At 35.7% G+C, this 27,259-nt stretch overlaps 1 protein-coding gene across 3 annotated transcripts in view; it reads left to right on the forward strand.

Annotated features, from left to right (window-relative positions):
- The window catches only part of LOC149789242 (inosine-5'-monophosphate dehydrogenase 1-like), a 112,513-nt gene that overhangs the window by 35,788 nt on the left and 49,466 nt on the right, over nucleotides 1–27,259 (forward strand). For all 3 annotated transcript variants that reach the window (XM_089975416.1, XM_089975414.1, XM_089975415.1), the window contains exons 6-10: nucleotides 5,808–6,014; nucleotides 11,738–11,825; nucleotides 13,521–13,623; nucleotides 16,483–16,579; nucleotides 20,472–20,562. In XM_089975416.1, coding sequence (XP_089831542.1) covers nucleotides 5,808–6,014; nucleotides 11,738–11,825; nucleotides 13,521–13,623; nucleotides 16,483–16,579; nucleotides 20,472–20,562 — 586 coding nt within the window. The remainder of the gene's footprint in view (nucleotides 1–5,807; nucleotides 6,015–11,737; nucleotides 11,826–13,520; nucleotides 13,624–16,482; nucleotides 16,580–20,471; nucleotides 20,563–27,259) is intronic.

Below are 27,259 nucleotides of genomic sequence, written 5' to 3' on the forward strand. Positions count from 1 at the left end.
GCAGATTCTACCAATAGAAAATGAATCTGTGACTTAATTGTTTGGCAGTGTACTCATTTTGGTCAAAGTGACTTGATTGTTTGACAGTGTACTCATTTTGGTCAAAGTGACTTGATTGTTTGGCAGTGTACTCATTTTGGTCAAAGTGACTTGATTGTTTGGCAGTGTACTCATTTTGGTCAAAGTGACTTGATTGTTTGGCAGTGTACTCATTTTGGTCAAAGTGACTTGATTGTTTGGCAGTGTACTCATTTTGGTCAAAGTGACTTGATTGTTTGGCAGTGTACTCATTTTGGTCAAAGTGACTTGATTGTTTGGCAGTGTACTCATTTTGGTCAAAGTGACTTGATTGTTTGACAGTGTACTCATTTTGGTCAAAGTGACTTGATTGTTTGACAGGTTCCATTCACTTGCATGATGACTTTACTGACAAGGGTTCAGTTTGTACCAGGTTGCTGGAACTGCCACTTTTGGTCTGATTGGCTGAATGAAAATTACTGATGTATTTTATGACAGTTTGAAAATATGGTTAGAATGTATATGTTTAGTTAACTTCTGAAAGGATTTCCTTTGTTCTGTCATTTATAGGTGTAGAATTTAGAAGGATTGAACATTTTCTTCACCATTGAATTTTGAACCAAAACTACTGTGCAGACATAAGAACTGTTCTTGTTGTAGTGTTTAACACCATTTTCAGGACAAGACAGGCTATACATGGCAGCCAGTATCAATGGTAAAGGAAGAACTGGGGAAAACCCCAGAAAGAACCACCAACCCACAAGAAGCTACTGGCAAGCTTTCTCACGTACCCACATTGGCCGAACTTGAGGCTTGAACCCATGCAGACAGAGGTGAGATGGCTTTGATCCATAATTGTGAGTGCTTTAGACCACTTGGCTGCTTGGGGCTTCACTTAAGAACTATGATCAGCATTCTTTTTTAATGGTTCATGCTTCACTGGAATTTTAAAAACATGGTTAGTATTTAATTGTAGTTGTTTCTTTGCATTTTAAAATTAATTTTAGAAGCAGAAGATGTATTGACATAACAAGGTGTTGAAATCCTAAACAATCCTCATCCCTACCCCAAGTACACGCACACACATTAACACGATAATATTTTTTTTAATGTGACGGTTTATTCTGATGACTTGATTAATTTACACTCAACACTATGTGTATAAAAGTTCTGGGGTGTAATACAACTGATGAATGTTAGGGTTTTGATAATTAGTGATTCTGTTTTGTTTTAGTATGGAGTTACCTTTACAGTGACAACTTGTGACTGATGGACAAGACATTTTATTATGAAGGACAGAGTTGGCAATTTTTTTCATGTTATTCAAGTATCAGATACTCATAGACTGAATGCTTCTTCCCAGAATAGGTGATTGATGTGCAGTTTGCATACTTCACCAGTTGAAACTGTGTTGTTTCTTTGGGTATAGATTTATAATTGTTGGGGTTCAATCAGTCAAATTCTGACAATTTCATCTAGTCCTTAGATTAAATAATCCATATGTGGATATGATCATAATAATACCATGCTATTTCCTTTCTTTCTCTTAAAGAGTTTGTAGTTTAATTAATCATGATATATGAAAACTCGCTATCCCTTTGTAAAAGATATGTTGTACCCCAGGACTTCACAAAAAGATTGAGTTTCCCTGATATCATTTACACTGTGGCACATTAGTTACAGGTGGTCTATATTACACAACTTAAGATGAAATGATCCCTACCTGCATTTTACCATTATTAGCAAAATTACCCAGTTGACATGGAGTTACCCTGATTTACCTGAGACTATCATAATGGACATAAAACTTCCTAACCAACTCTGACATTGTCAACAAGAAAATATATTTTCAAAACAAAGCCATATTTATGTGCCCACAGGTACCAGACAGGGTTAATTGACAGCAAATAGGGGGAAAAGTTCAGATGGGCTTTAGTATTTGTGTGCATATCTTAGGTATTTTAGGTGTGGCAGAACAAATAGCAGACTGATCAGATTCGAAGAGGTGTGTAGCTTTTTAAATAATATGACTATAAATAGAACCATGATAATGGGTGTTTGTTGGATAAATTTGTGGCTGATTTTGAACAGAAAGGTCGTTATTTTTTTTAGATGTTATGATTGATCATTAAATGAATCGGCCAAACGTTTTAAAATCAAATGTACAACAGAAAAGTTTTATTAAGTGCTAAAGGGAAAAACAGGTTTTTAGTGTGTTCTGTCTGATGTACATCATAATACTTGGCTGAATAACGTGTATATTAATTGAAAAGCTAAAAATAAAAAATGCTCATATAGTGATAAGTAGTGTTTGATATTTTTACATGTCATCTGTTCAGTACTATGGTAGCTACATGTAAATACATGTAGGGAGAGAGAGAGAGCTATCTGTCAGCTGTTAAATTTTCCTTTACACTTTTGTTTGAACTCTGATTTTACACCGATTGAGATAGAGGGATGAAACTCTGTATAACTGTATCATAACTAAAAGATGTCTAATACGACATTGGGGTCCTGTCCGCAAGGTCACAGTTGCAGGCAAGATTTTGGGATTCAGTCATATTTGACCTTCTGCTTTTCAGCGTAACAGCTGCGTAAGATAAATGGATGTAGCTTGGTTTACTTATTAAAAAACCAATTGTTTATATATAATTTCATATTTCTAAAAGCATTTCAAGAAAACTCTGTTTTGACATTCGGCACAAAGTCGTGTTCCAATAGCACGTTTAATTTTAATACGCTGAAGATGAAACTTCCTTGAACAGTTCATGCTTTCATTCAGCATCACCCTACGTCCACCACAAATACAATATTTGACCATGCTAGTTAAAATTGGCTTGTCAGCTGTCCTTGGCACAAGCATTTGTTTTCACAAAAAGTATTTGTACATAAAAGTTCTGGCGTAATACACATGCTATAAAATTGTAATTCCATAACTGATATTTCATACCAAAGATCATTATCCAGAAATACTCTTTCAGAATGATAATCACATGGACATCATACAAAATATTTTTTTTTAAACTGTCAATATTATGTGTTTGTCAAAAATAACTGCATTTCTATTTGATTGCAATATGCATGATTTTGGTTCAGCTTCACTACTCTGTCTTTCAGTGTAGGCCAGGGAACTTCAAGTTTTATTTTTACTTTCTTGCTGTTGGGGCAATTAAAGTAAAGTATAATCTGTGTATCATTTCGATGAAGTAAATTTCCTTATCGACAATTAAATCAGATTCTTATCTTGAATATGTGATTAATCTTGACACAATCTGTTAGTGACTCGTGGCGGTGAACGGTGTGTGTGCATTGCATTATGGGTATTTGTGTCCACAGTCATGACATTTGGGAAATACATTCAGCCTTATTTTGACTGTTGGTAATATTGTATGGTGAAATACATTCAGCCTTATCTGACTATTGTGATAAAATATGTTGAAATACATCTGAGTTTTATTTTAATTAAAGAGCCTGTAAAGTAGTACTAAATGTGTGACCTGGAAACATTATAGAGACAATGGTACTTTACACATACTACATTTCCAAGACAGCTTCATGTACAGAAAGCCAAAATGATGCACAAGGTCTGTTAAGTCTGCCCCAGTTTACTTGAGAAATAATTTTAAATGCAGATAAACCAGCAGCACCTCAAACCTTAGATCAGTTATAACCAAAAACCTCTTGATTCCAAAACCAAAGAAAGAATTATTTAAAAAATAGTATTTAATACTCTGAGACCATCATAATATTCCAAAAGAAATAAATGATTTTTCTACATGCATGTGACATGTCAGCTTTTCACTGTGGGTGTGTTAATGGACAAAATCTTAAATCTTAATTAATACCACATGGCCTATCTGCGTCCTTAATCTACTTTTTGTATACAAGTATATGTGGGTATGTGTTATGCAAGAGTTTACAATTTAGATGTAAATGTAACTAGCCTGGGTCAGTAATTTCTTTGTGCACAAATGTGTGTGTGTGTATATCTGTATGTGAACATGTAGGAGTCTTATGGGTTGTGATTGATTGCACTCTGTTATATATCTATACATAAATCTTAGAGTGCCTGGAGGTAGATTATTCTAGTTCTGTAACTAATTGACTTGTTAATCAGGTTTTTTACCCCTTTTCTAGACTATTAATGTTATGGTAGATCAATGGAACGTGTACTTTTGATGTCTGCTCAACTGTAAGGTCATTGTCATATTTGATTTATGGCCTCAACTTGATAGGTAGGAGACAAAAATTCTCTGAATATGCTTGTTTTTATCAGGTCTTTATTCACCTGTATGATTTAATCATTGACCTTGAGTTGCCTGTATTTAGAAGCAGGAGATGACATATTGAGATATTGAAATATATCAGTGGGAAAAAAATGATATTGCCACAGTGGAAAATGGGAATTGAAAAATATTTTTTGAAGAAAATCACATAATTTAAACTTTTCCATTGAGTAGAAATGTGCAACATGCGTATATGGTTAGTTAAATAATTGTCTACATATTACTTATATCACAAATTCATTATTTCAATGTTTACACGAGATAATTAAATATTTTATTTACCTGTTGAAATGTAACTTTTCAATTATTTATAGTTATCGGTAATGATAAGAAACCAAGACAACTCATATAAATAAAGGAAAAATAATTCCAGAATTAAAATGGTTACCATGATGAAAGAATCTAAAAGATGTATTACCCCAAAAATCTGCAGAATCCTTATCACAATAAACACAGCATTCATTCTTCGAAATACAAAATGTACTTCACCTGTTTTAACTTTTCAGTACAGTAAAATATTAATTATTATGCATGCAGAATATTTATTAATTATTCTTCTGTATGAAGGGTGTACTGTTTATGCAGTGAAGTCTAAAGGGGTATAACACAAACTTAAATTAATATTCTGATTTTATATTTTTACAAATATATCTTGCATATTTGTCATGTAAAACAGTAATCTGCACTTATCCTGCATGCCCTCCTAAGTGGTGACAATTACAGAGGATTAAATAAAGGTCATTGGTGTTTATCTCTGTTTTTGAGATGCAGTCATTTAGATTTACTGTAATTCATGATATATATATATATATATATATATATATATATATATATATATATATATATATATATATATATATCATGAATTACAGTAAATCGACATGTGACTCCACTGACAGCCTCTCCCCGACTTTTATGAAATTTTTGCAACATTTAATATTTGGAGCTACATATTTCTAATATTAAAGCCACCCCCAGCTTTCAGAAAAACATTTGTATATGCCCCTTGTCAGTGGAGAAATGAGGTACTTCCACTGAGGCGCATTGTTTCTGTGTGAAATTATCAGTCAGGAAAAAATTAATTTCTAGGTAACTGACATTTTGCTTGGATCTAACAGGGCTCAGGCTAGATGAGAATTTTAGAAAGAAGTAACTTCTCCCTCCATGGGCTAAGATGGAGAAGTATCGTCTCATGGGGAGGCTTGGTTTGGGGTATGAACTAAGTTCCTATATGCACTTACGTTTCACCTGTGTTTACATGTGAATGTATATGTTAATTAATACTTAAACATTTTGCTGAATTGTTTTTAAAAAAATATGTTTCATCACTTTTCAGAAGTCTCTTGCTTTCTCGCACTGTTTGGATGACTCCTAGATGAAATACTTAACCAGCTTGTTAGCAACATATTGATGCATAAAGTTCTGTCCTGAAGTGTTTATAAATCTTTGAATGGAATTTTCATGTATTCGTTTTTTTAAATTGCAAATTTCTCCGTATTTCAGAAGTATGAACAAGGATTTATTGTTGATCCTGTTGTGATGTCTCCCAGTCACACCGTCAAAGATCTTTCAGCGGCAAAAAAGAAGTATGGGTTCTCAGGCGTTCCAATCACAGAAAATGGACAAATGGGAGGCAAATTGGTCGGCCTTGTCACCCAGCGGGATATTGATTTCATTCCTCATGATGAGTACCACAGACTTGTTTCTGAGGTAGGTAAGCCTTTAACAGGTTTTCTTCACCTGGATGCTTCTTTTTATGCACAGCATCCACCTTTCCAAAAAAGACATTATAATTATGCTATGTAGCTAGTGCATGCAAGGTTTAAATCTGGCAGCTTTATTTTCACCCATAGGGCCAATATGTTTGTATTTACTTGTGTATACGATGCACACCCAGGAATATTGTTGATGAATATCTTTTGTTATGTTAATGCTCTGTATGGTCAGGGCTTGTACTGTTTGTCTTAAATGTTTTAAAGGTACAGTGAAACCACTGCAAATATGTAGAACATATGTTTGATAAAGCATGTTGAAATAACAGCAGTAGTTGCAGTGGTAAATTGCATGTGAAAATCAGGATAAATGTTCAATTTGTCCTAATTCACATAATCTCTAAAATAATCCCAATTCCCAAACTAATCTTACACGGAAAAATAAGTTTATCTTACTCAAAATTTGTTCATATGACGTACCGAAGTGGTATTGATTTTGTACATCCAATCAAGTTCAGAACCAGACCAAGGTTTGTGTCTTATAGTCCAAGGATGAATATGATAGAGACACAGTCTGGAACTGGATGTTAATAGTGTGTCGCATGGGTTAGCTGAGACACAATTTGTCGTTTTCAGCTACACAGTCTGGAACCTGATATCAATAGTGTGTCGCTTGAGTTGAATGCAACACTGTATGTCGTTTTGTAACAACAAAGTGTGTCGTGTCGGGTATATTATTTCGACATCTAAATGACAAAGCCACTACAAAATTGATGGAAATTTGTTATTTCAAAATGATACATGAAATTGAGTAGGAAATTTGATAATGGCAATAGTAAATTTCCAGTGGATAGCAGATGGCTGTGTTGATGGCGACACAGTGACAGAGTCGTCAGCTAAATCCCTGATATGAGGAAATAAATATCGAAACAATTTCAGAGAAACAGGGTCCCCAAGTGGCCGAGTGGTCTTAAGCGCTCTCCATTACGGATCACTGCCATCTCACCTCTGTCTGCATGGGTTCGAGTCTCAGATTTGGCCAATGTGGGTTTGTGAGAAAGCTTGCCAGTAGCTTCTAGAGGGTCAGTGGTTCTTTTCCGGGATTTGCTGGGTTCTTCCTCCACCATTAATACTGGCTGCCATGTACAGCCTATCTTGTGCTGAAAAATGGCATTAAACCCTACAACAGCAATATCAGAGAATCATTATAGTAGTCATTATGAGTACTAAATTTAATGTGTGTAGTAACTGGTCTACTTTGCTAATAATGCTTGAAATTATCAGCTGAGATGACTAGAGACTTTTGTTCTGTTTGCTTGTTCTTGAGATGGAGTCCAGTAGAACCACAACTGCCAAAATGGTGTATCTCACCCATATTTATAGATTTTGGGAACACACTGTGGAAATTCATGATAAAGTTTTCATGAATATGACTAAATATTGAAGAATTCAGAAAGATTGACTCTAGCACTCTTCCCAATAACTTTAAATACCTTTACAGAATGGCATGTTTTCCAGCCATTAGATCCTTTCAAGTCCAAAATTGATAGTTTTTTTTAGCAAAATGTCTTGCCCTTCCTTTTGAGTATAGGACCATAATAGAGAATGGAATGTTTTGGGCCCTAGCTTGGCTAAACTACTGCCACACTAGATCATTCAGTCCATCCCATTTTCAGGCATTATTGAAGTGATGTTTTGTTTGTGTCACTGTTGTTTCAAATTCATTTTTGAACAAATCCATTTTCTTTAGAATATCTGCAACAGTAGATGTTCCTATGCTAAATGTTGTCTCTAGTTTCTTCATTGTACAGGTTTGGCACAGGTTCATCATCATGGATCAGACTAATTTTGTCCAGTAAAAAAAGTTCAATCCTAAACACTTAGCTTCTTGTTCAGAAATCTTACCATGTGAGTGAAGACAAATGACAATTTCTACTTCAATACGTATATTCAATAATTTTACTATACTGAAAATCATTTGAGTGAAACTGAAATTTAGAATACTGCATTCTCAGTCTCCATTGGCAAAGCGTTAAAAGAGAGGCCATACAGCTTGTTAATAAAGTGCTGATATTTAATTTAAAAAAAACAAGCAAATATTGTTTATTGATCATGTATCCAAATGGATAGCATCAATCCCAATTAAATAATCAGCAGATAAACATAGTCTTACCTTTAAAGTCTTTAGTTATTAATACATTTAATTAGCCTTGAAAGTTGACCGTGGTATGGTGCAAAGACTTTAGATTAGCCTACTGTCAACCCCAATCTGTGTCAGCATTTGTGTATAATGTTGTTTTAACCTCACATGCCCTTGGGGCAGTGTCTGGGTCCTTGTCTCATAGATCATACCATTACCATACCTGTTAACCATAATTATCTGTTCCAGCATGTGTCAGGAAATTAGGAGCTAAAATATATATTAAAGTTTCAACTGAGCTTCAGTTTTATGGGTTTTTTTTGTATTCAGAACTGAGGAGTTTCGGTGGGGGGGGGGGTAATGATGATATTAAAGAAGAAAAAATTCAGAATAAAAAAACTTGGTCTTGAGGGGATTCTAGTATCCTGTGGTTTATGTTTTGAGGAGTTTCACTGTAATTGGCTTTTGTAAAATGAACTATGACTGCTCATCTTAAAATGATGTGATCATTACATTATGATGTCACTTGTTACATTCATGTATCATACAGCTCAGTTATTGGATAAATTGGATATAAAACAACATGCTTGTAACTTCTGAGCTTTGCTAAATAATAAACAATAATTTCTTTTTTATACTGATTTAAAAGTTTTAACAACACTTGTGTGAAAAAAAAACGATAAAATCAGTGAAAAGTATGCAAGACATTTTAAACGTTTTATTGATTTATGACCTGCTTTAAATTGGTCACAGGCATTTTGTTGCAGAAAACAAATGAGCCTAATGTGTTGTACTGAAAATATTTGCTTAACAACATACTATTTTCTTGATGTATTTGACAAGGGAGTTTTGGATCTTCAACCAGTAATTTCATTAATTTTCAGGTTCGAGTCTCGGATTCAGCCAATGTGGGTATGTGAGAAAGCTTGCCAGTAGCTTCTCGTGGGTCGGTGGTTCTTTCCAGGGTTTTCCCGGGTTCTTCCTCCACCATTAATACTGGCCGCCATGCATAGCCTATCATGTGCTGAAAAATGGCGTTAAACCCCACAACAACAACAACAACAACATTAATTTTCATACACCATCCTTAAGGCATAGCATATTATGTTAGGATGTTTCTCTGTCTTTCCAATTTTGTTTAAAGACACTAGGTTGTGCCTTTCACCATCTACATTTACCAGAATTTATCAGTTTGTGGATGTCTTGCACTTGAGGTGACCTCTCTGCCTCGAATGTGGAAGGTTGCAGGTTCAGCCAAATCATACCAAAGACATAAAAATGGTACTAGCAGCTGCCTTGTTTGGCACTCAGCATTAAGTGGTTTGTGCAAGAACTGGACGATCTAGCATTAGGATTATGTGACTGGTTGGGGCACGATGCTATATGTCTGTGGGATGATGCCCCAGTGTTAGACGTGGCTTGTATTCAGGGTATGCATTTTGAGTAAAAGCAGTTCATGATGTCTGACTGAAAGAAGAAAAATGGTTTCTGCACACAGATTTTAGCAATTGGAACATCCTTTGCCATTTCTGTCAAGTTGAAGAGGAAACCTCAGATGTAATTTGTTGCCATTGAGAACTATAGTCAAAACGACAAACTGTGTCTCAGCCAACAAACGCAACACACTATTAACATCCGGTTCCAGACTGTGCCTCTGCCATATTCATCCTTGGACTATAAGACACGAACCTGACTTAAAAATGGGATCCATGCCTGACCTCGCATTATAAGCAAGTTCGCGAGTTATCAGGGCACGAGTTATTGAGGGAGTGGTGTATTATAATCTAAATAAGAACTTTTATGGTGAACACACCATTTCTTGACACTATAATACACTGGAGAGATCTAGTAACTGAAAAAGGCATCAACTGTCCATCTAGTCCATTTCAATTGACCCTTGACACGTTAAAATATTTACTGTTACAGGGAGATACATATCTAAGAGAACTGCAATAAAATGCACACACACCCTCTACATTTCTTTTAGAGTTAAGATTGATTGAACCCACAGCTACTTTGAATATCAATTTTGTAGTAAGTTAAATACTCAGGTATTTGACAAGCTTTCATCCTTAAAGGTTACATCATAAATCCAGATCAGATGGTGCATGATGCATCATTGGTTATGGGTTTTTTTTTTACATTCACATTTGGTTCTACTTTATAAACTGTAATAATGCATTATTATAGTTTTCATGTAATGAAGTGATTGAGAATAATAGACAAATCTGATTTTGAACACCAGATCAGATGGTGCATGATGTGTCATTGGTTTAGAGTCTTTTTTTATTCACGTTTGGTTCTACTTTATAAACTATTATAATGCATTATTATAGTTTTCATGTAATGAAGTGATTGAGAATACTAGACTCAGTACGACTTTGACCGGTATTTACAGAGTAGACACTCAGAGTCAGATTTTGATATCTTCACAATAAATTAACCAATTGAAATCAAAAGATTTAAAAAGTATCTGGGGCCGTTAAAGTCCTAACGCCTAGCTATCTCAGATTTTCTAACTAAACTGAATGTGCAGCATGCAGCAAAATCTCGTTTGTCGAAATATTGACTTTTGTATTAGCTGATATAGTTGGCTGCTAATAGTTTCTGGCATCCTGGAATGGTAAATCAATATCTCTTCATTATCAGCAAAAACTCCTTTAAATTAAAATCTGATGTTGTCAAATTAACGAGTGTCATTTATTGGCAGCATCACTAAGGTGCAAAGCATAGTAAATGTATATATGGTTAATATGACACCTAGACTGGTTCTCACAAAACATTTGCAAAAGGATTTTGATTTTGGATAGTAAACCATTTGCTTTGTATCCATGGCATTTACATTACATGTTTTCTTGAATACGGACCACAAATTAAGATGCTGTATAGCCTGAAATTCATGAAAGTTGTATAATTTCACTAGAATATAGAAATATCACAGAGAAGAAAAGTCTCATGAATAGGTGCAGAAATATTTGAAAATAAGATTTTTTTCTTATAAAGATAATTGAAATTGTTGTTTCGTCTTAATCTGCAAGTGATAATTTTGTTTTAAAAATCCAGAAATGTTCAGTTGTGTAATTGCAGAGAACAAAAGCCTTCAAAATGTGCAAGCTAGGTAAATTTCTTTGTAGATGTTAGGCTTTTTGCATTCATTTAGGATTGCTAACAAGATACTAGTATGATGCGAACAGGACACTAGCAATACCTGGCATGAATACTAGTATGGGGTTGCCAGGGCATCAGCCTTGCCTGACAAGATACTACCAATAGTATGGCTCTGCTAGGGCACCAGCTACACCTGGCAAGACACTACTATGTGGCTGCCAGGGCACCAACCTCACCTCCAGTCTACATCATGTGATATTTCTGGAAATGCCTTAAGGGGAATTTGTAGTTGATATCAAGAAGAATTTCCCAAAATATAAACCGGGTATAGAAAAAATTTTGATTGACATTAAGGAGATTTTGGGGTTTTCTCACTTTTTTGCAAATTTTGGGGTTGACATAAGAGATACAGATTATTGATTAGGGAGTTTTTACACTATGCTCTTGTATGCATGTTTAAATCGTTTTTCTAGGTGATGACCCCCTTTGAAGACCTTGTTGTGGCCCCAGCAGGTGTGACACTAAAGGAAGCCAATCAGATTCTTCAAAAGAGCAAGAAGGGTTTGTAGCCTAAGTTCTTAATTCACTTACTGACCAAGGCTGTATAGGCTTAGATTTGAATGAAATAAGTAGATTGAGAAATGTATTATTCCAGCTGAAGAATCACTTGCTGATAGAAATGGAAACTTTACTAGCCATTTGACTATTGAAATTACAAAAACTATTGGTACATAGGAAATTTACTAGCCTTAGACTAGCAGAGTTGCACTAATTTCAAGCCCTGCAGTATGAATACTTTGAGTACCGCAGTATGAATACTTTGAGTACAGTACAAGCTCTAAATGTTGGGAGTAAACATGCATCAAGGATTTCATTAGTTTTACTGCAGTTAACAAGATCAATAAAACAAAAGAATTTTCTAAAGACAGTGCGTGTTTACACTTAGTAGGAAATTAATGTTTTCAATGTCTCCACATCACGAAGTTTTTTTATTCTGTGTTTAGACAGGCCCCAGATGACCGAGTGGTCAAAAATACTTGTCTTTACAGATCACTCACATCTGCATGGGTTTGAATCTTGGCTCAACCAATGACCAATGTGAGGAAGCTTGCCATTAGCTTCCTGTGGATCTTTGTTCTTCCTGTGGTCTTCTCATGCTCTTCCTGCACCATATGGCCTATCAAGTGCTAAAAAAATCTATTAAACCTCAAAAATCAGCACTATGTTTAGTATGCAAGATCAGAGATTTGCAAAAATGTAGTAAGCTGAACTGGATACATCGTTATAATTTGATCAAACCTAGGGGATATTCACCTACACCATACTGCCAGTGTCCCCATAAATTTAACCAGTCCTCATATCTTGCTCATTGCAAGGGGATAGGGGGTCCCAAGTGGCCGAGTGGTCTGAAGCGCTCACCATTACAGGTAACTGCTGTCTCACCTCTGCATGGGTTCAAGTCTCAGGCTCGGCCAGTGTGGGTACATGAGTGATGTTGCCAGTAACTTCTCGTGTGTCATGTATAGCATTTCTTGTCCTGAAAAATGACATTAAACCCTACAACAACAACAAGGAGATAGAGAGACATACAATATACCCCTGACAGCTCAACAAAGTTGCAACACTGCAGACTTGATCTGTTAATTTTGGTGGTAAGACAACCATTTTAAATTTTTTGAACTACAAAGAATACACATTGTACAAGTCTAAAATTGGTTTCAGTTGGAAATAGTTTTAAAATTGTGTACAAAATATTGAGTAAATTCATATTTAATCCAGGGCAACTAAAAGTGTTTCACTGCAGTCAAAGCACTATTGCTGTGAACTTTTTAAAATTCCTATTACTTTAACCTATTGTAAAATATCATACACTGTATCCAGCCCACAACTATAATGAAATTTAATTTTAACATGAAAAGACAAGTTCATACAATCTAATTTATCAAAAGTATTCTAACATAGGAGCAAGTTGCCCATGTTATGTGGATAATATTCCCATTGAGAATTACTACCATTGGTTGTGCATGTGTTGCAGATTTTGTTGAGCTCATTTTTGCTGAGTTTGACATAGCAACCACTGTGGCTTCTCAGTAAATGGCTTTCCACACCCTACATTGTCTTTTTTTACTTTCCATTAATTTCAGTACTATTATATCCAGTCCTGTTCATATTTGGAAGAAGGTCTTTTGGTGGACTCGACATATGGGTGTTGACCAGGTTTTTGTTTTTGTAATTTTGATTTGTTTCTGTTTGTAGGTAAATTACCAATTGTCAATGAAAATGGTGAGTTGGTTGCTCTGATTTCCCGGACAGACACAAAAAAGAACAAAGATTACCCACTAGCATCCAAAGATGAAAAGTGAGACTTATTATAATTTTCAAAAAGTTTTCATGTCTTGAAAGGTTCATACTTAAGATGCTCGGAGACAATCACAAAATGTATATAAATGATGTGACTGGTCCATAGCTAAATAAAATCGGTCCTGGACCTTGGATCTGCATAATTTTCAGGCCTGTGATTGATAATTCAAGTACAAGTCAGTATGTCCTGCACCAAAAGATTTTATTCAGTACCTTGATAGCACATGGAATAACACAGTTGTTTCTTCACCATTTGCAGACATGCAAACCCTTACAAATTAATGCAGGTCTTACTGAATTGGCCTTTAACCTGTAGACTTTTAGAATAAATAGCAAGAAATGAAAGGATGATTATTTTGGTTAAATCTGGATATTTGATTGTCTGGGTTTGGTTTGGATGTATGTTTTCATTTTAGATTTAGTGGAGTTGGTCAGGCAACCTAGCATTAGATGCTTTAATACGCCTTCATGCAAGCACTTGCCAGATTGAGCTTTTGCTTTTTTTTTTATTTTCATTATTACATGATCTGTAGATGTCTTCTAATGAACAGAAACATGTTCATTCATCATCTCACAATGTTCAAATAATCAGCACAGAAATATCAAAAGGCACACTCAGGAGTCTTGTCCCAGCTTGGGAAAAAAGCAGGATAGGCAACTATTAAATTTATTGAGAATCATGTTATGTTGATTTGAGCATTGAATTTGGCAGAAGAGATGATAGCATCTACTAGGTGAAAACAAAATACAAAAAAAGAAAATGAACACTGCATTAAGTTGAGACATTTAACAAGAAGTCATTTACCTCAGCGAGGTTTTGGAAATGCAGTTTCTGAAACCTGATTGAATGTCACTATCGTTAGAGTGTACTTTACACACTTTTTAGTTGAATATAACATGCCTTTGCTTCATCAGGTCACACTTCTTAACTTTTAAAATGCATGTTTTCCAAGTTGACATTAGCATTAGTTGATATTTCATCACACCTTGCTGAATATTGCTCCAAATTAAGTGAAAAGTATTGACTGCTTTACTGAGAAGGTCTTGTTCGGGTTGGCAGGTCTACATTTTGGAACACAAACTTAAGTGTTTTTAAAAGTCACAAGAAATATTCATTAAGATACAGCCATTTAAAATACATGTACCTTTAAAATACATGTACCTTTTTAGCCAAGTGAGAAGTGCCATGCATTAACAGAGTGTTTGTGGCAGCAAATATTGATAAACAAGAATTTTTCTCAACATGGAAATGTTGTCTTGGCTAAGCAGTAAACTTACAAAGCAGAAAGCCTAACATCGTTTTTTCACACGTTTTATTTTTGCCAAGACATTAACTGAATTATGCATTGAATTGTACATACTGAGTTCTAAGCTGCTTATTGGCGGGAACCCACTTTTTCTGCTCATCACTGCAGATATAAATTAATGCATGTTTCTAGTATACGGGGCCATGGCCCTTTTATTTTTTTTAAGGACTGGGATATACTTAAATGATGAAAAATTTTGCATGATTTCTCTGTTGTTGTTTTTTTAAGACAGGAAACATACTTTGTATTCATGAGTAATTGCACACTGTGAATTCATAATATTAAATGCAATTAATCAACAATAAAATTCTTTTCAGATCTTTTTGTGACATCATATGCACACTTCCTGTATTCATTGAAAGGAACTGTGTACAATTTACCAATAATTCACAGCAAAATAAGATGTTTATGACCAGTTGCCTGTGAAAGATAGGCATAATGTTGAGAAATCAAAATATTTCTCTGATTTATAGCTCGCCTGTTCTCAAGGCCAGGTGATGTTGTGGTATGGTCCTACATCTTTATTGCTTCAACTTCTCAAAAACTACTAGATATATTTTATTTGGGTTTGGCAGAGAGGATCCTGGCTTGAAAGACTTTAAATGTTTGTACAACTGATATCTGTCCACCATCAAATATGATAACTGTTAATAAAAAAACAATAGAAAAACCTTTAAACGTCTCTCAAAATCCACTCAACAGAATCTGATAAAATTTTTAAAAAATGCATCCTAGCTAACAATTATTTCAAAATAATATAAATGGTGCTTATCCTCCATCAGATATGGCAACAGTGTCTTAAAATATAAACTTCCTCAAAAAACTACTTAGCACAATTTGAAGCATTTGTATGGGAACATTTTGCTCAGTACTAGGCTTTCACATAAATGTTTTCAGTTGATTGTTGCTGCAAAAATTATGACTGGTTATAAAGTGGAAAGTTTGCACTGAGCCAGAGTGTTATTGTAGTTTTTTATACAAGGGAATGGTTGTAAAGTGGAAAGATTGCACTGAGCCAGAGTGTTATAGTAGTTTTTTATACAAGGGAATGGTTGTAAAGTGGAAAGTTTGCACTGAGCCAGAGTTTTATAGTAGTGTTTTTTTATATACTAGGGAATGGTTGTAAAGTGGAAAGTTTGCACTGAGCCAGAGTTTTATAGTAGTTTTCTTTATACAAGGGAATTTTTCTCAAAAGCAAGCTGTGCAGAATATCATTTTCTTTTTCAAAAGTTTCATCTGGGTAGATCATTAATTTAGTTGACCTTATCTGTGCCCATATGACCTCTAAGTTTTTCAAGAAAAACGTTAATTTTAAAAACATTTTGATCAGTGATTATAAAACCAACAGGATAGAACAAAATTTACTTGCCTAAGCCTGGTTCAGCACTATGCCTAAAATCTAGTGCTTAAAAAAATTGACACAGTGTTTACTGGCTTCTATCTATGCAGAACATGTAGTTTTGTTTTAAAAGCTGCTATAAAATGAATCATTTGACTAAATTCTTTAAACTGAGTCTTACTGTGCAGTTCAAATTTCCATGTGTTTTCAGGAAGCAGCTGCTGGTGGGTGCTGCAGTGAGCACACATCCAGAGGACAAGACAAGAGTGGATGTGCTCCTCCAAGCAGGAGCAGACTTCATTGTTCTTGTAAGTCCCAAATACAGTAAAGCTTTTGTATTGTAACGAGAGCAAATCCTTACAGAATTTAAACCCTGTGTAAACTTGTACACAGAATAATACTACATGCACCATTTTTGATGGGTTACCAATTAACGTGGATTTCATGGTTAGTAAAAACCACAAATTTATAGACCTAACAAACCGTATTCCTTCTGTGGAAACAATAGGACCTTTCTCATATCCTTCAACTTGTATCCCCAGCAATCAATGCTAGTGGAATGAAGAGGACCACCCTCTCCAGTCCATGAAGTTTTAGACACAACAAATAGTATTCCCTTTGGAATCAGTAGGACCCCTTCTCCAGTCCTTGATTTTATAGACCCAACAAACAGTTATCCATTTGTTAAATCAGTAGGACCTCCTCTCCAATCCTTGATTTTATAGACCCAGCTAACAGTATTCCTTCTGTGAGACAAAAAAGGGTGGGGGTTGAAATCCTACCATTTGACCAGCCTGGGTCACCTATCTCTGGGTGTTCTTGGACATGGCACTTACTCATATTGCCCCAGCACTAAACAACCTACTTGTGTTGCTGTGCCATAAAGCACCAACCCCAAATATTCCTGGGTCTCAAAAATGAGCTGAATACCTAGTTCTAATATGCACAAGTGTTTAATATTATTTTCCAGAATATGTAACCCTTGCTTTTGTATTGTGATGAATATGCATGTTTTGAAAATTCTTTATGGTTTCTGCTTGTTTATTTCTTTTGTTGGGGGGGGGGGGGTACCTCACATGTTCTTAAGCTTATTGGTGTCCTTAGGGCATCACATCATCCATCATGATTTCTGTGTCCATCTGTTATAACAATTGCTTGTTATCACTCTGGAATCCATATTTCTGATCTGACTGAGTTCAAGCCAACGTGGAGTATGGGTTTATATCATCAAAATATCAGATAAGTTGATAATGATCTAGATCCTTGCATATTAATGAGGTAATATCACACCTGATTGGTTACCCTTGTTACCACTATGGAGGCCATATTTATAACCAATTTTGAACCTATTTAGATCTTTGCTGAGTTCAGTATTGAGTGGGGTTGTGCATACTGATGAAGAGATCATGCGTCTGATTAGGTGAGCTAGTTACCACTCCGGGGATCACATTCCTGATATAGTTTTGATCCAACTTGGAATGACTGCATATATTTGTAAGATTTGAGTTCCATAGTATGCTTGATCTACATGTATGATTCAAAGATACAACATCATATTGGATGAGCTTGTTACCCCTCTTGAAGCCATATTTCTGGTCATAAAGCTTTAAATACTGTCTTATAACTCCAAGATTTATATTCAGATCCATGCATGTTAACCCATTAGGCTTTTTAGCCCTTCAATACACATGTAGCAAAGTTACCCAGTGTGATGTGCATAAATAGAACACCTGTTACCTATTTGACTCCATACACAAAGGCCTGCCTGTTAACTGTTAAGCAGTTTAGTGTATGTTATGTTTAACAGCAATTGTAACCATTTTACATTTTTGGTACACATCTATTATGTATGGGAAAATTTGAGAGTAAAGTCCAATCATTATAGCTGTGTAATTATTTTTCACAGAAGAATTTTTTATATGCTTTAAAATCTTGAGAGAACTCGTTCACCGTCAAGTCAGTGAAGCTGCATGACCAACCATAACTGCCATTTCTCGTATTCAGAATTTACAAGTTCTTTGCCTGCGTCTACATCACAAAGTCATCTGAATTTGATAATTTATAAAAACTAAATTTAGTCTTTACCTAAGTTATTAAAGCTTTCAGTGTTGTTATTTTAATCTGTAACCTCCATTTTTGAGGGTGTGGAATATGACCCAGTTACTTTAAATAGCAGATTTTGACCAGAGCATAAACAGTGACCACGTGATCTCATTTAATGGACATTCACAAATGAGGTATCTAATAGGGGGTTTTCCCCAAAGGTGGCACTATGAGAACCTGCTAAAAATGGCTCATGTTTACACCAGGCGTCAAAATGTGCTTGTATGTGAATCAGGTAGAGGCGTCAAAACGTGCTTGCATTATGTAAATGGTTAATGAAGTAATATTTTATCCTATTCTATGGATGCCAAAGCAGCAGTTTGCATATTAAAGCAATGGAATTAACCTTTGATCAGGTCTGTTGATGCTCTGGTTTTGGGTTGGGAAGAGAATGCTTCCCCTTGGAAAGCATTTCAAACTTAAAAAAAGTAATTTTAAAATACAGGATTCATGACTTTCAATACAAGTTATGTAACTTAGAAAAATCATACACCAAAGGGATTAAATAGAATTATCTATTAGCTTAAAAAAAATGCTTTAGATATTTCAAAATATATATAAAAATATAAAAAGAAAAACTAGAGAGTTTGACTAGTATTTTAGACAAACATTAACTTAGATGGCACTGAAGTGTCTGCAATTTAGGGAATTAATTTTGCTGTGCTGTGCTTTTTGAAAGAGTTTTTAGCCCAACCAATTCTAGGTAGATGTTTGTGCATTTCTGAGCACACCAGTAACATCATTGTCCAACAGAACTTAAAAGCCACTAAATACCTTCAAATAGTTTTTGGATTACAATGCATGAAATGTTAGGTTTTTTTATGTTATCACATGTGTAGGCATTATTTTGTGGCCCTTCATTTGTTAAATTTTATTAGTCATGCATTAGTTCAGATTTATATTGATATTTTGGACCTTTAATAAAAAATAAATAATCTAATGTACTTTTCTCCTGAACAATAACTTTTTTAAATTAACTTCATTAATCAATATATGCATACCCACCAGTTTTCCAAATGCTGACACTAGAAATATTCTGACCAAATAAACAGAATTTAAAAGCTAACAATTACAAAGCAAACTCCAGATTTTCTAAATGTTATGACTAGATCATGTTTCATTTCTTCCTCAGTATTAGAGATCATGCTCATGAAGATGTGTTTTTTTTCATTGTATTTTTAAGCACCTACTTTACATTGACTAGAAGGAAGGTTCAATAAAGGTTACTACAACTTACATTACTGTCTGCTAATCAATGTTGGTTCATGTCTGTGGCAAGTTATATCAGACAAATGCAAGTATTGAAATAATTGTATATAGAACATGTATATAAATCTTGTAAAACGTCATATTGTTGAATAAAATTAAGTCATACAACTGTGACTCACTTTAGTAAATGGAGATGGGAAAATTAGTTTTTAAAAATCTGATTCAAACCAACCAGTCTATTTTTTTTAAAGATAAAACCAAAAACATATTTTTTTTTGGCCTAATAGACATTGTAGCAAGTAAATGCTCCAAACATTTACCATTATGAAATTGCATCCACTTGAATCTGTCCTTTTATTTAGAAAACCTTTTACCAATATACGAGAATTATTGAAATATATGGAATTAAAGGGAAATAACTCCTATGTGAGGAAAATGGCCAGAATCCACTTACAAACTCAGGTAGTAAACTCCACAGCATTGTCACATTCTAAGCAATACATTTATTATGACAATATTTTCATGATTGTTTTATGTTGTCAGATCATACCAGGTGATAAAGTAGTAGCAACACCTTATGTCTTGATTAGACGATCTATGATCTTTGAATGACAGCACTACTATTTTAAGTAGAATCTCACATTGAATATAAAAGACTGCATTAGCTTCTGGATTTGATATAATAATTAAATTATTACATGTGTCTGAATATTACACCTGTCGGACTGTTCCATTTGATAAAGAACTTCTGATAGTAATTAACACAAATAAGACAGTGTTCATTGGGGTTTTTTTCGGTGCCGTTTCTTATGCATAGTAACTGTATGGAGTACGGAAGGTTAAGATCACCTAGACTGAGAGCACTGAACTACTAATTATGCCTTGCAGGATTCATCCCAGGGTAATTCCATCTTCCAAATAGAAATGATCAAGAACCTCAAGAAGCTATACCCGGGTATACAGCTTATTGGTGGAAATGGTAGGTAGTCCATAGCAGGGATTCTGAACAGTCTTTATTTTGAGGGTGGCCAAAGGCCTTCCATGTGATGATGAAGAGATGATGAGAGTAGACATGTCACAGAGATAAGATCATTTTTTTAAAATGTGTGCCATGGTTCATTGGCAATGCTGAAATAGGCATGTTGAAAAAGATGCTCCTCTTTTCAGTAGCCTCTTCAGAGTTGTAAGGGCCAGCCCACCCCTAAAAACTGCAAGGGTCTGGAGAGGCTTTTGTTTTTTAGTTGCAGTTCCTTAATGGAAACCAGATTAGTTCATACAGTCACTAGATAATATTTTGGTATTCATTTAAGGCAAATATTTTTAGAGACGGCACTGTTAAGAGGAGCATCATGAGGAGTAACAAGGCTCTGAACATCAAGCTTAATTTTTCAAAGTACAGTTGCATGGCAGCATCTGTATGGTATTTATTTTCAAGCCTGAACTTAATGTTTTTGCCTCTTATTTAGTACTTTATTGCATTTATTACACATGTGTTCATTTTTATAAACAAATACCTCATTTTTTGGTCATGGTTCAACTTTAATATTTTCCCAATATAGCACTGCATATAGTTTTTTATTATACCCATCATAATTTTCAGCTGCTGTCCTCGCTGCAGATATATAGTATTTACCTTTTTAAAAATCCTTGTTTACATGATGGAAAATAGATCCTGTTACATACTAGACTGGCACAGAAGGGGATTTTACTGTCATTGTTTGACACTGCAGCTGTTACCTTATGACTTGACAAAAATCTATTTTTGTTCCACAAATAATAAACTGCCACAGCATTTACTGATCTCTTTCTTTTTGCCACTTTGTTGATTATAATTGAAGTTTATGATCTTGTGAAATGTAGCAAGCATTTCCATTTTCATGGTTGTGTATTTTTCAAGTTCATCGGGGATACGCTTGAATTCTATGGCGATTGCATTGTACCATTGATATTTTGTCTTTGATTGTGTTGAGCATTGATTCAGCCAAGATAATTGCAGGCTGACCTTCATGGATAGTTGCTAGCTTATAAAATGTCCAGCTACAGACATAAGGCCACAGCATCAAGCTGTGATCTCATGGGCAGTGGCAGTGGGGTCAGGAATGATTGTTGACAATGCTCCAGTCCCAGCTGGGCTCTTTTTTCAGAACAGTGCCAGTCCCATACACTTCATTGATAGTGTGCATGTTCTTTTTAGTATAGAGCATGCTGCTGTTCAGCATCTGCCAATAAGAGGGTTTCATCTTTGCTGTTCTTAAGCAGATTTTGTGAGGGACTTGGATTTCTGGGTATTATGATGAGAATTGCTCTGTAAGCAAAATTATATGAAAATTTAATGGATTTAATGGGGTGGGGTCATAGCTGACATGCACATCGAACTTGTCACTGTGTAAAGAAAGGACAAGAAGGTAGATAGATACAACTGACAATGGATGTGCCAGCAAAACTGACTGCCCAGTTGAAATGACAAGCTCAGGAAGTTTGACAGCCTACCAAAGTTAAAGACCCAGGCAAGAGTCGTTGCTGGTGAAAGACTTTTAGAGGTGATGAAACAACATTGGACTGATGAAAAGCTGAGACAGCCAACACACATACAACTCCAGTGGACACAATGGCTTAAGAGATGCTCAATGCAGCAGGAGGCAATGCTAATTTGTGTTCTCTAGGCCAGTGTAGCTTAGTAGATGGACTTATTTACACCACTTCGCATGCACCAACACATGTTCATGAAAAACAGGTACAAGACAGGGTTCACACGGTACCTTGAAAAGTACTTAAATTTCTATTCGTCCTTGAAAAGTACTTGAAAATCATATGCACCTTGAAAAATACTTCAAAATAAGTCTTGGTCCTTGAAAAATATAAAATTAATTGACTAACAGATGTATGAAAGTTTCTTTCCATACCATTATGTCATGTTGTCAAAATAAAATTGTTTGCTCTTTGGTGGTTTGCAAAACGTGACCAATCAGATATTTATAATTGTGCGCAGACCTGATTATAGAGAGCATTAAAAAGTGTGCGAATATTTTGCAACGATCATTCTTCGTCTGTTTATTTTCTACAGCAGTGGTACATTTTTGTACTTTAAATCGTGAATCATTTTCTACTTTAAATCATGGTGAATCAGCTGCTCAAACTCAAAACAAAGGAAAATGAAAAATGGTCACAGTTTATTCTTATTGTACATCAAAGCTTCTGATTTTCAGCGTATGATCTAAACTTCGGAAGTAGATTGATTGACTTCTTCGGCATTGCAACCAAACGTTGGGCGTAAATTATAAGATAAAAAAATAGATTCACCAATACATGGCATACTTTCGCAATGGACGATTTTAAGCTGCGGTGTGAATGCATCATATCATGCGTCAAATTTATTCCAGAAATCGATTTTGTCTGTCGCAGACAACATCAGGTATGCAGAAATTATGCAAATCGCTATATATGAGGTCAGCTGATGTGTTTTTGTGAAGTGTGTTGGAATGAGAAGGTTGGCTTTGGCTACCGAATAATCAGCATCTTGAAAAAACATTGGACAGATTATATGAAAAGGCAGAAGCTTCCAGAAAAATCTCCTTTGTTACATGAGCCAATGCATTGAAGAAAGAAAAAATGCACAATCAGTCAGAAATGGAAACTGTCAAAAATGAAATTTCTGACCGTGTTAAAGAACTTAGTACTTAAAAAGTCAGGGGTTGCAGTGTGGTCATCTGTGCAGATTATATATTTGAGTGTAGAATTTAAAGACAAGATTGTGACTTTTCTACTTTGTCTACTTTATATCCTTCCATTGTATTTTGTTTGTCATATGATTATTTGTGACTGTCATACAAGCAGTCTCTGTTCTCCTGTAGCTGTAGTGTAGTTGGAGTTAAGAATTTAAAGAACTGTTAAACCTAGTGTACCTTATTTGTTATGTAATCTGTAGTTATTTCATATAAAGATCTGAATTGATTTTTGTTTCTTAGAAATAAAGTGTTGTTATTCTCCTAAGATTTGTTTTTTGTTATCTCTGTTATAAAGTCTCAAGCCTGTTGTACAAGTATTAGGAAGCCACTTGTCAGGAAATTACAACATTCTCGCTAATCCTTTAAATGGCCATTGATAAATGTACCTAAAGTGCACTGGGCATTGGGGTACTTGAAAGAATTGACTAAAGTCCCTGAAAATTCCTTGAATTTGGTCACACCAAAGGTGTATGATCCCAGCAAGAGTGGTTTGAGAAAGCAATGTCTAGGGATAAGTTTTGAAACAGCAAGCACCACAGCTACTCCCCATCTTCGAATCGTATGTCTAACCTCTATCATATGGAAACTTTTCAATCACAGAATAAGGACAAGATGTTTACACCAACGTATGCCAAGAACAATCTGTACCTTTCGCGGGGTTTTGATGATAAACTCCTGTTAGCAGTACACATTAATTGCATGGCTAAAATGTCAGTCAATGCTTTTTGCAAAATGGACAGCATGCTTGGTGGCTGCACCTTCTGCTTCTTTGCCCCTGGAATGATAACAAGGATATTTTTGTGCCAGCTGTCTTGTTTGTGGTATGAGTAGGAACGGCATGTCTGGAAAGAGTTTTTTTTATGTCAAAAAAGAGTTGTTCAGCCCTGTCTTGCATAGTTGTGTGGAGAGTACATGCATATCAGTGAGTTTCCACTGCTTGAAAAAGAAACCCCAGCCATCAGGGAGGGAGGGGACATGCACATCTCCTGACACTGGACACCTTTACATTTGAGGCCCATCCTCTTTTTAAGATTTTATGGGCCTTGTCGCTGGCATGGTGGTCTTAATTGACCTTTTCATGGTGGTCAACATACCTGCATAGCATAGCCAGTCATGTGGCCGATCTCTGGCTGTGGGTGAAGGTTTGACTTGGTCACCATGACTAACATGAATGCCTTGCATCTCAAGCCACTTGAGAAAGGCCTCCAGAACATGGATGGAGACAACAAATCTCATCCAAAAAATAACCTGCAAAATATATTTCTACCCCATATATTCTGGTGTTGAAGCGCTATGATAGGTCTGTGTATGGATATTGCTATCATATTTACACTGTATCTCATTTGTAAACCAGTGGGTCAGGGTAAGCACAGGTGGGTTGTAGTTATGAAAGATGGTGATTGCAAATGTTGTCTTGCCAGAGCCTTCACTGTTGAGATAAGAAATGCACTGCATTGTCAGCAGATTGAGGTGGCCATCTAGTATGGTACTGAAGAAGGAAAGCCATCCAATATTTGGGCAAGTGGGGTCGGGAGGAATTGCTTCTCATATCAACCTTCTGGAAATGAAAGCTATAATCAAGGCGTTTCATGTCTGGAAGGTCCTGTTCTAAAGGAAAATAGTCCTTATTATGTCTAACAACTTGATTGGGGGTGGGGGTGTAAGATAAGATCACCTAACCAATGCATTCTGGTTTGGAAGTTTCTGCACTGGTGTTCCCAGCTAAATATAACCATACGATTCAGACATGACACATTCATGGCAGACTCAAAGCCCATGCTGTCTGTCTGTGAAGAAAGGGCCAGGTACTTCATACCAGATGCATATCTGCCGTTTGTCCCATTTTTCCTGTATTTGTTCCATATTTTCGACCTGGATACAGGTATACATTTTTCTTGTTAAAAATCCGTTTTTTAATATCAAAAAAATTAAAAGTCCCGTTGAAATTTTCTGTTTTGAACAGGCACCCATTTTCATTTGGAGAGAAATGTATCGCATGTAGATTGGGATATAGAGTTCTGAAATATGATTTGTTCATTCAAAATCAAGACTACCATGTCAGTTAACCCTATTACTGTACCTCATTGTCGTAATATCCAACTTCTAGTCATGTTGAAAAGGAAAGCAGAAGATTCAGAAACTTCTCCCTCATGTTTAGATTTGTGAAACCATCTAGTTCAGGAGAAACCTTTGCGTTTTGCAAATTGTGTAATTGAGATTTTGCTATAGGGCATGGGGGCACCCATGACAAAACAGCATGAAAAAGCTGATAAAATCAGCTTGCTGCTTCATCATCTATAAATCAGCCAGTACTGACTAAGTTTATAAATACCAAATAATCTTGATGTAATTCAATTGATGTTCAGTTTACTAAATTTCTTTTAGAAATGGATCTTCCTTTTTCAGTTACTAGTCTGGCAATTTATTTCATGCACTTTTTCCAAACAGTACAGTCACAAAGAATTGCTCATGTGCTAGAATGAAAACAGTTCAGTAAAAATAGTGGCACAGAATTCAGATCATCAGTGAAAGATGATATATTGGAATTAATAATAATTGGAAAAAAACAAGGTGTTGAAAAGGCTCCTATAAATAACTTGTGTCTGATTGTGTGTTTTACTCTTGTGCCTTCTAAATGGGCACCCGAATGGAACAGGGTGCCTGTTCAGAAGGTGCAGGAATTTGGGGGCCTCCAATGAAAGCCCTTTTTGTGACAAGGTAGAATTACAGCCTGCCCACCTTTATCCAGTCCTGGACACAGAAACCGACACCATGGTTACACCATCAATCAATTGGGAGGGATTTGGGGCCTTTGATTATCACTTGCCCCTCCCCCACAATTGTATTGGTACCAATACAGAAATTAAGAGATAGAACTAAAAGCTGATTATGATTGGCCCCTCTCTGATGTGACAGTCCTGAGTCAACATTATACTTGATCTAGTGATTGATGTACCCAAGAAAATTCCGGCAGTATGAACCTAATCAGACAGCTGTGGTCACGAATGTTTCATCCCTGTCTTCAACCCCTTCATGCCTGGTACTTGATGGGAGAGCTTTGCAAAGAAGACTATTCAGACTTAAGTTGTGGGGAGAATCTCTCAAGCTGGAAGGTCCTCCACACAGAAGGTGTGTAAAATTGATGTGTGTTCAGAGCCTGCAACACCATCCCTTTGAATGCCTTGATTATGCAGCTTTCTGATTTCTTTATCTGACAGTTTGAGGAGAACAAGTTAGCCCCAGCTACCATCAAAGGCTACAGCTCCATGATTTTGAATATTTTCAGTCATCATGGCAATGGGGATATTGGTCATGATAAATATCTGTGAGACCCACTGGCCTGTTTTGATCAAGTCAAGGGATAGACCAGAATTCTTCACCATTTCATCAGTGGAACCTGTAATGGCTTCAATGTGGCTTAATTCAGTTCAGTTCAGACTACTATCGTACAAGACCTACTTTCTCTTAGCCTTTGCATCAACATTTGGTGTGAGTGAAACACATGCCCTTTCAATGGACATGAGTTGTCTCCAGTTCAGATTTGATAGTTCTTCGGTCCTAATGATGCAGCCAGGCTTTGTAGCTCAGATAGGTTGCAGTCTGTAAGCAGTTTGAGAAGTTATCAAATACTGTCTCTTATTGTTAGATAAAGAGGTGCAACCATTCAAGACCCTGTATGTGTCCACAAGCATAACTTGAAGCTCACAGAGAAAAGCATCTCTTTCTCCTGGAGAAAACCAGGAAAAAGGATATCACCCCTTAGGTCCTGACATCGTGGCAAAAGTAGGTTATACATTTTATGTACTCTAAAAGTCTCGAAAGATCAGATTTACCTGACAAATGTTTCAGCTGATGAAATTAGAGCAAATTTTTAGCCTCACTTTCAAACATAATGTTTCAATCCAAGACATAATAGAAGCTCTTGGCTGGCATGCACAGTGAACCTTTTTG

Source organism: Sinohyriopsis cumingii, chromosome 11 (assembly GCF_028554795.1).
Source record: "Sinohyriopsis cumingii isolate HCF-2022 chromosome 11, ASM2855479v2, whole genome shotgun sequence".
Taxonomy (NCBI): domain Eukaryota; kingdom Metazoa; phylum Mollusca; class Bivalvia; order Unionida; family Unionidae; genus Sinohyriopsis; species Sinohyriopsis cumingii.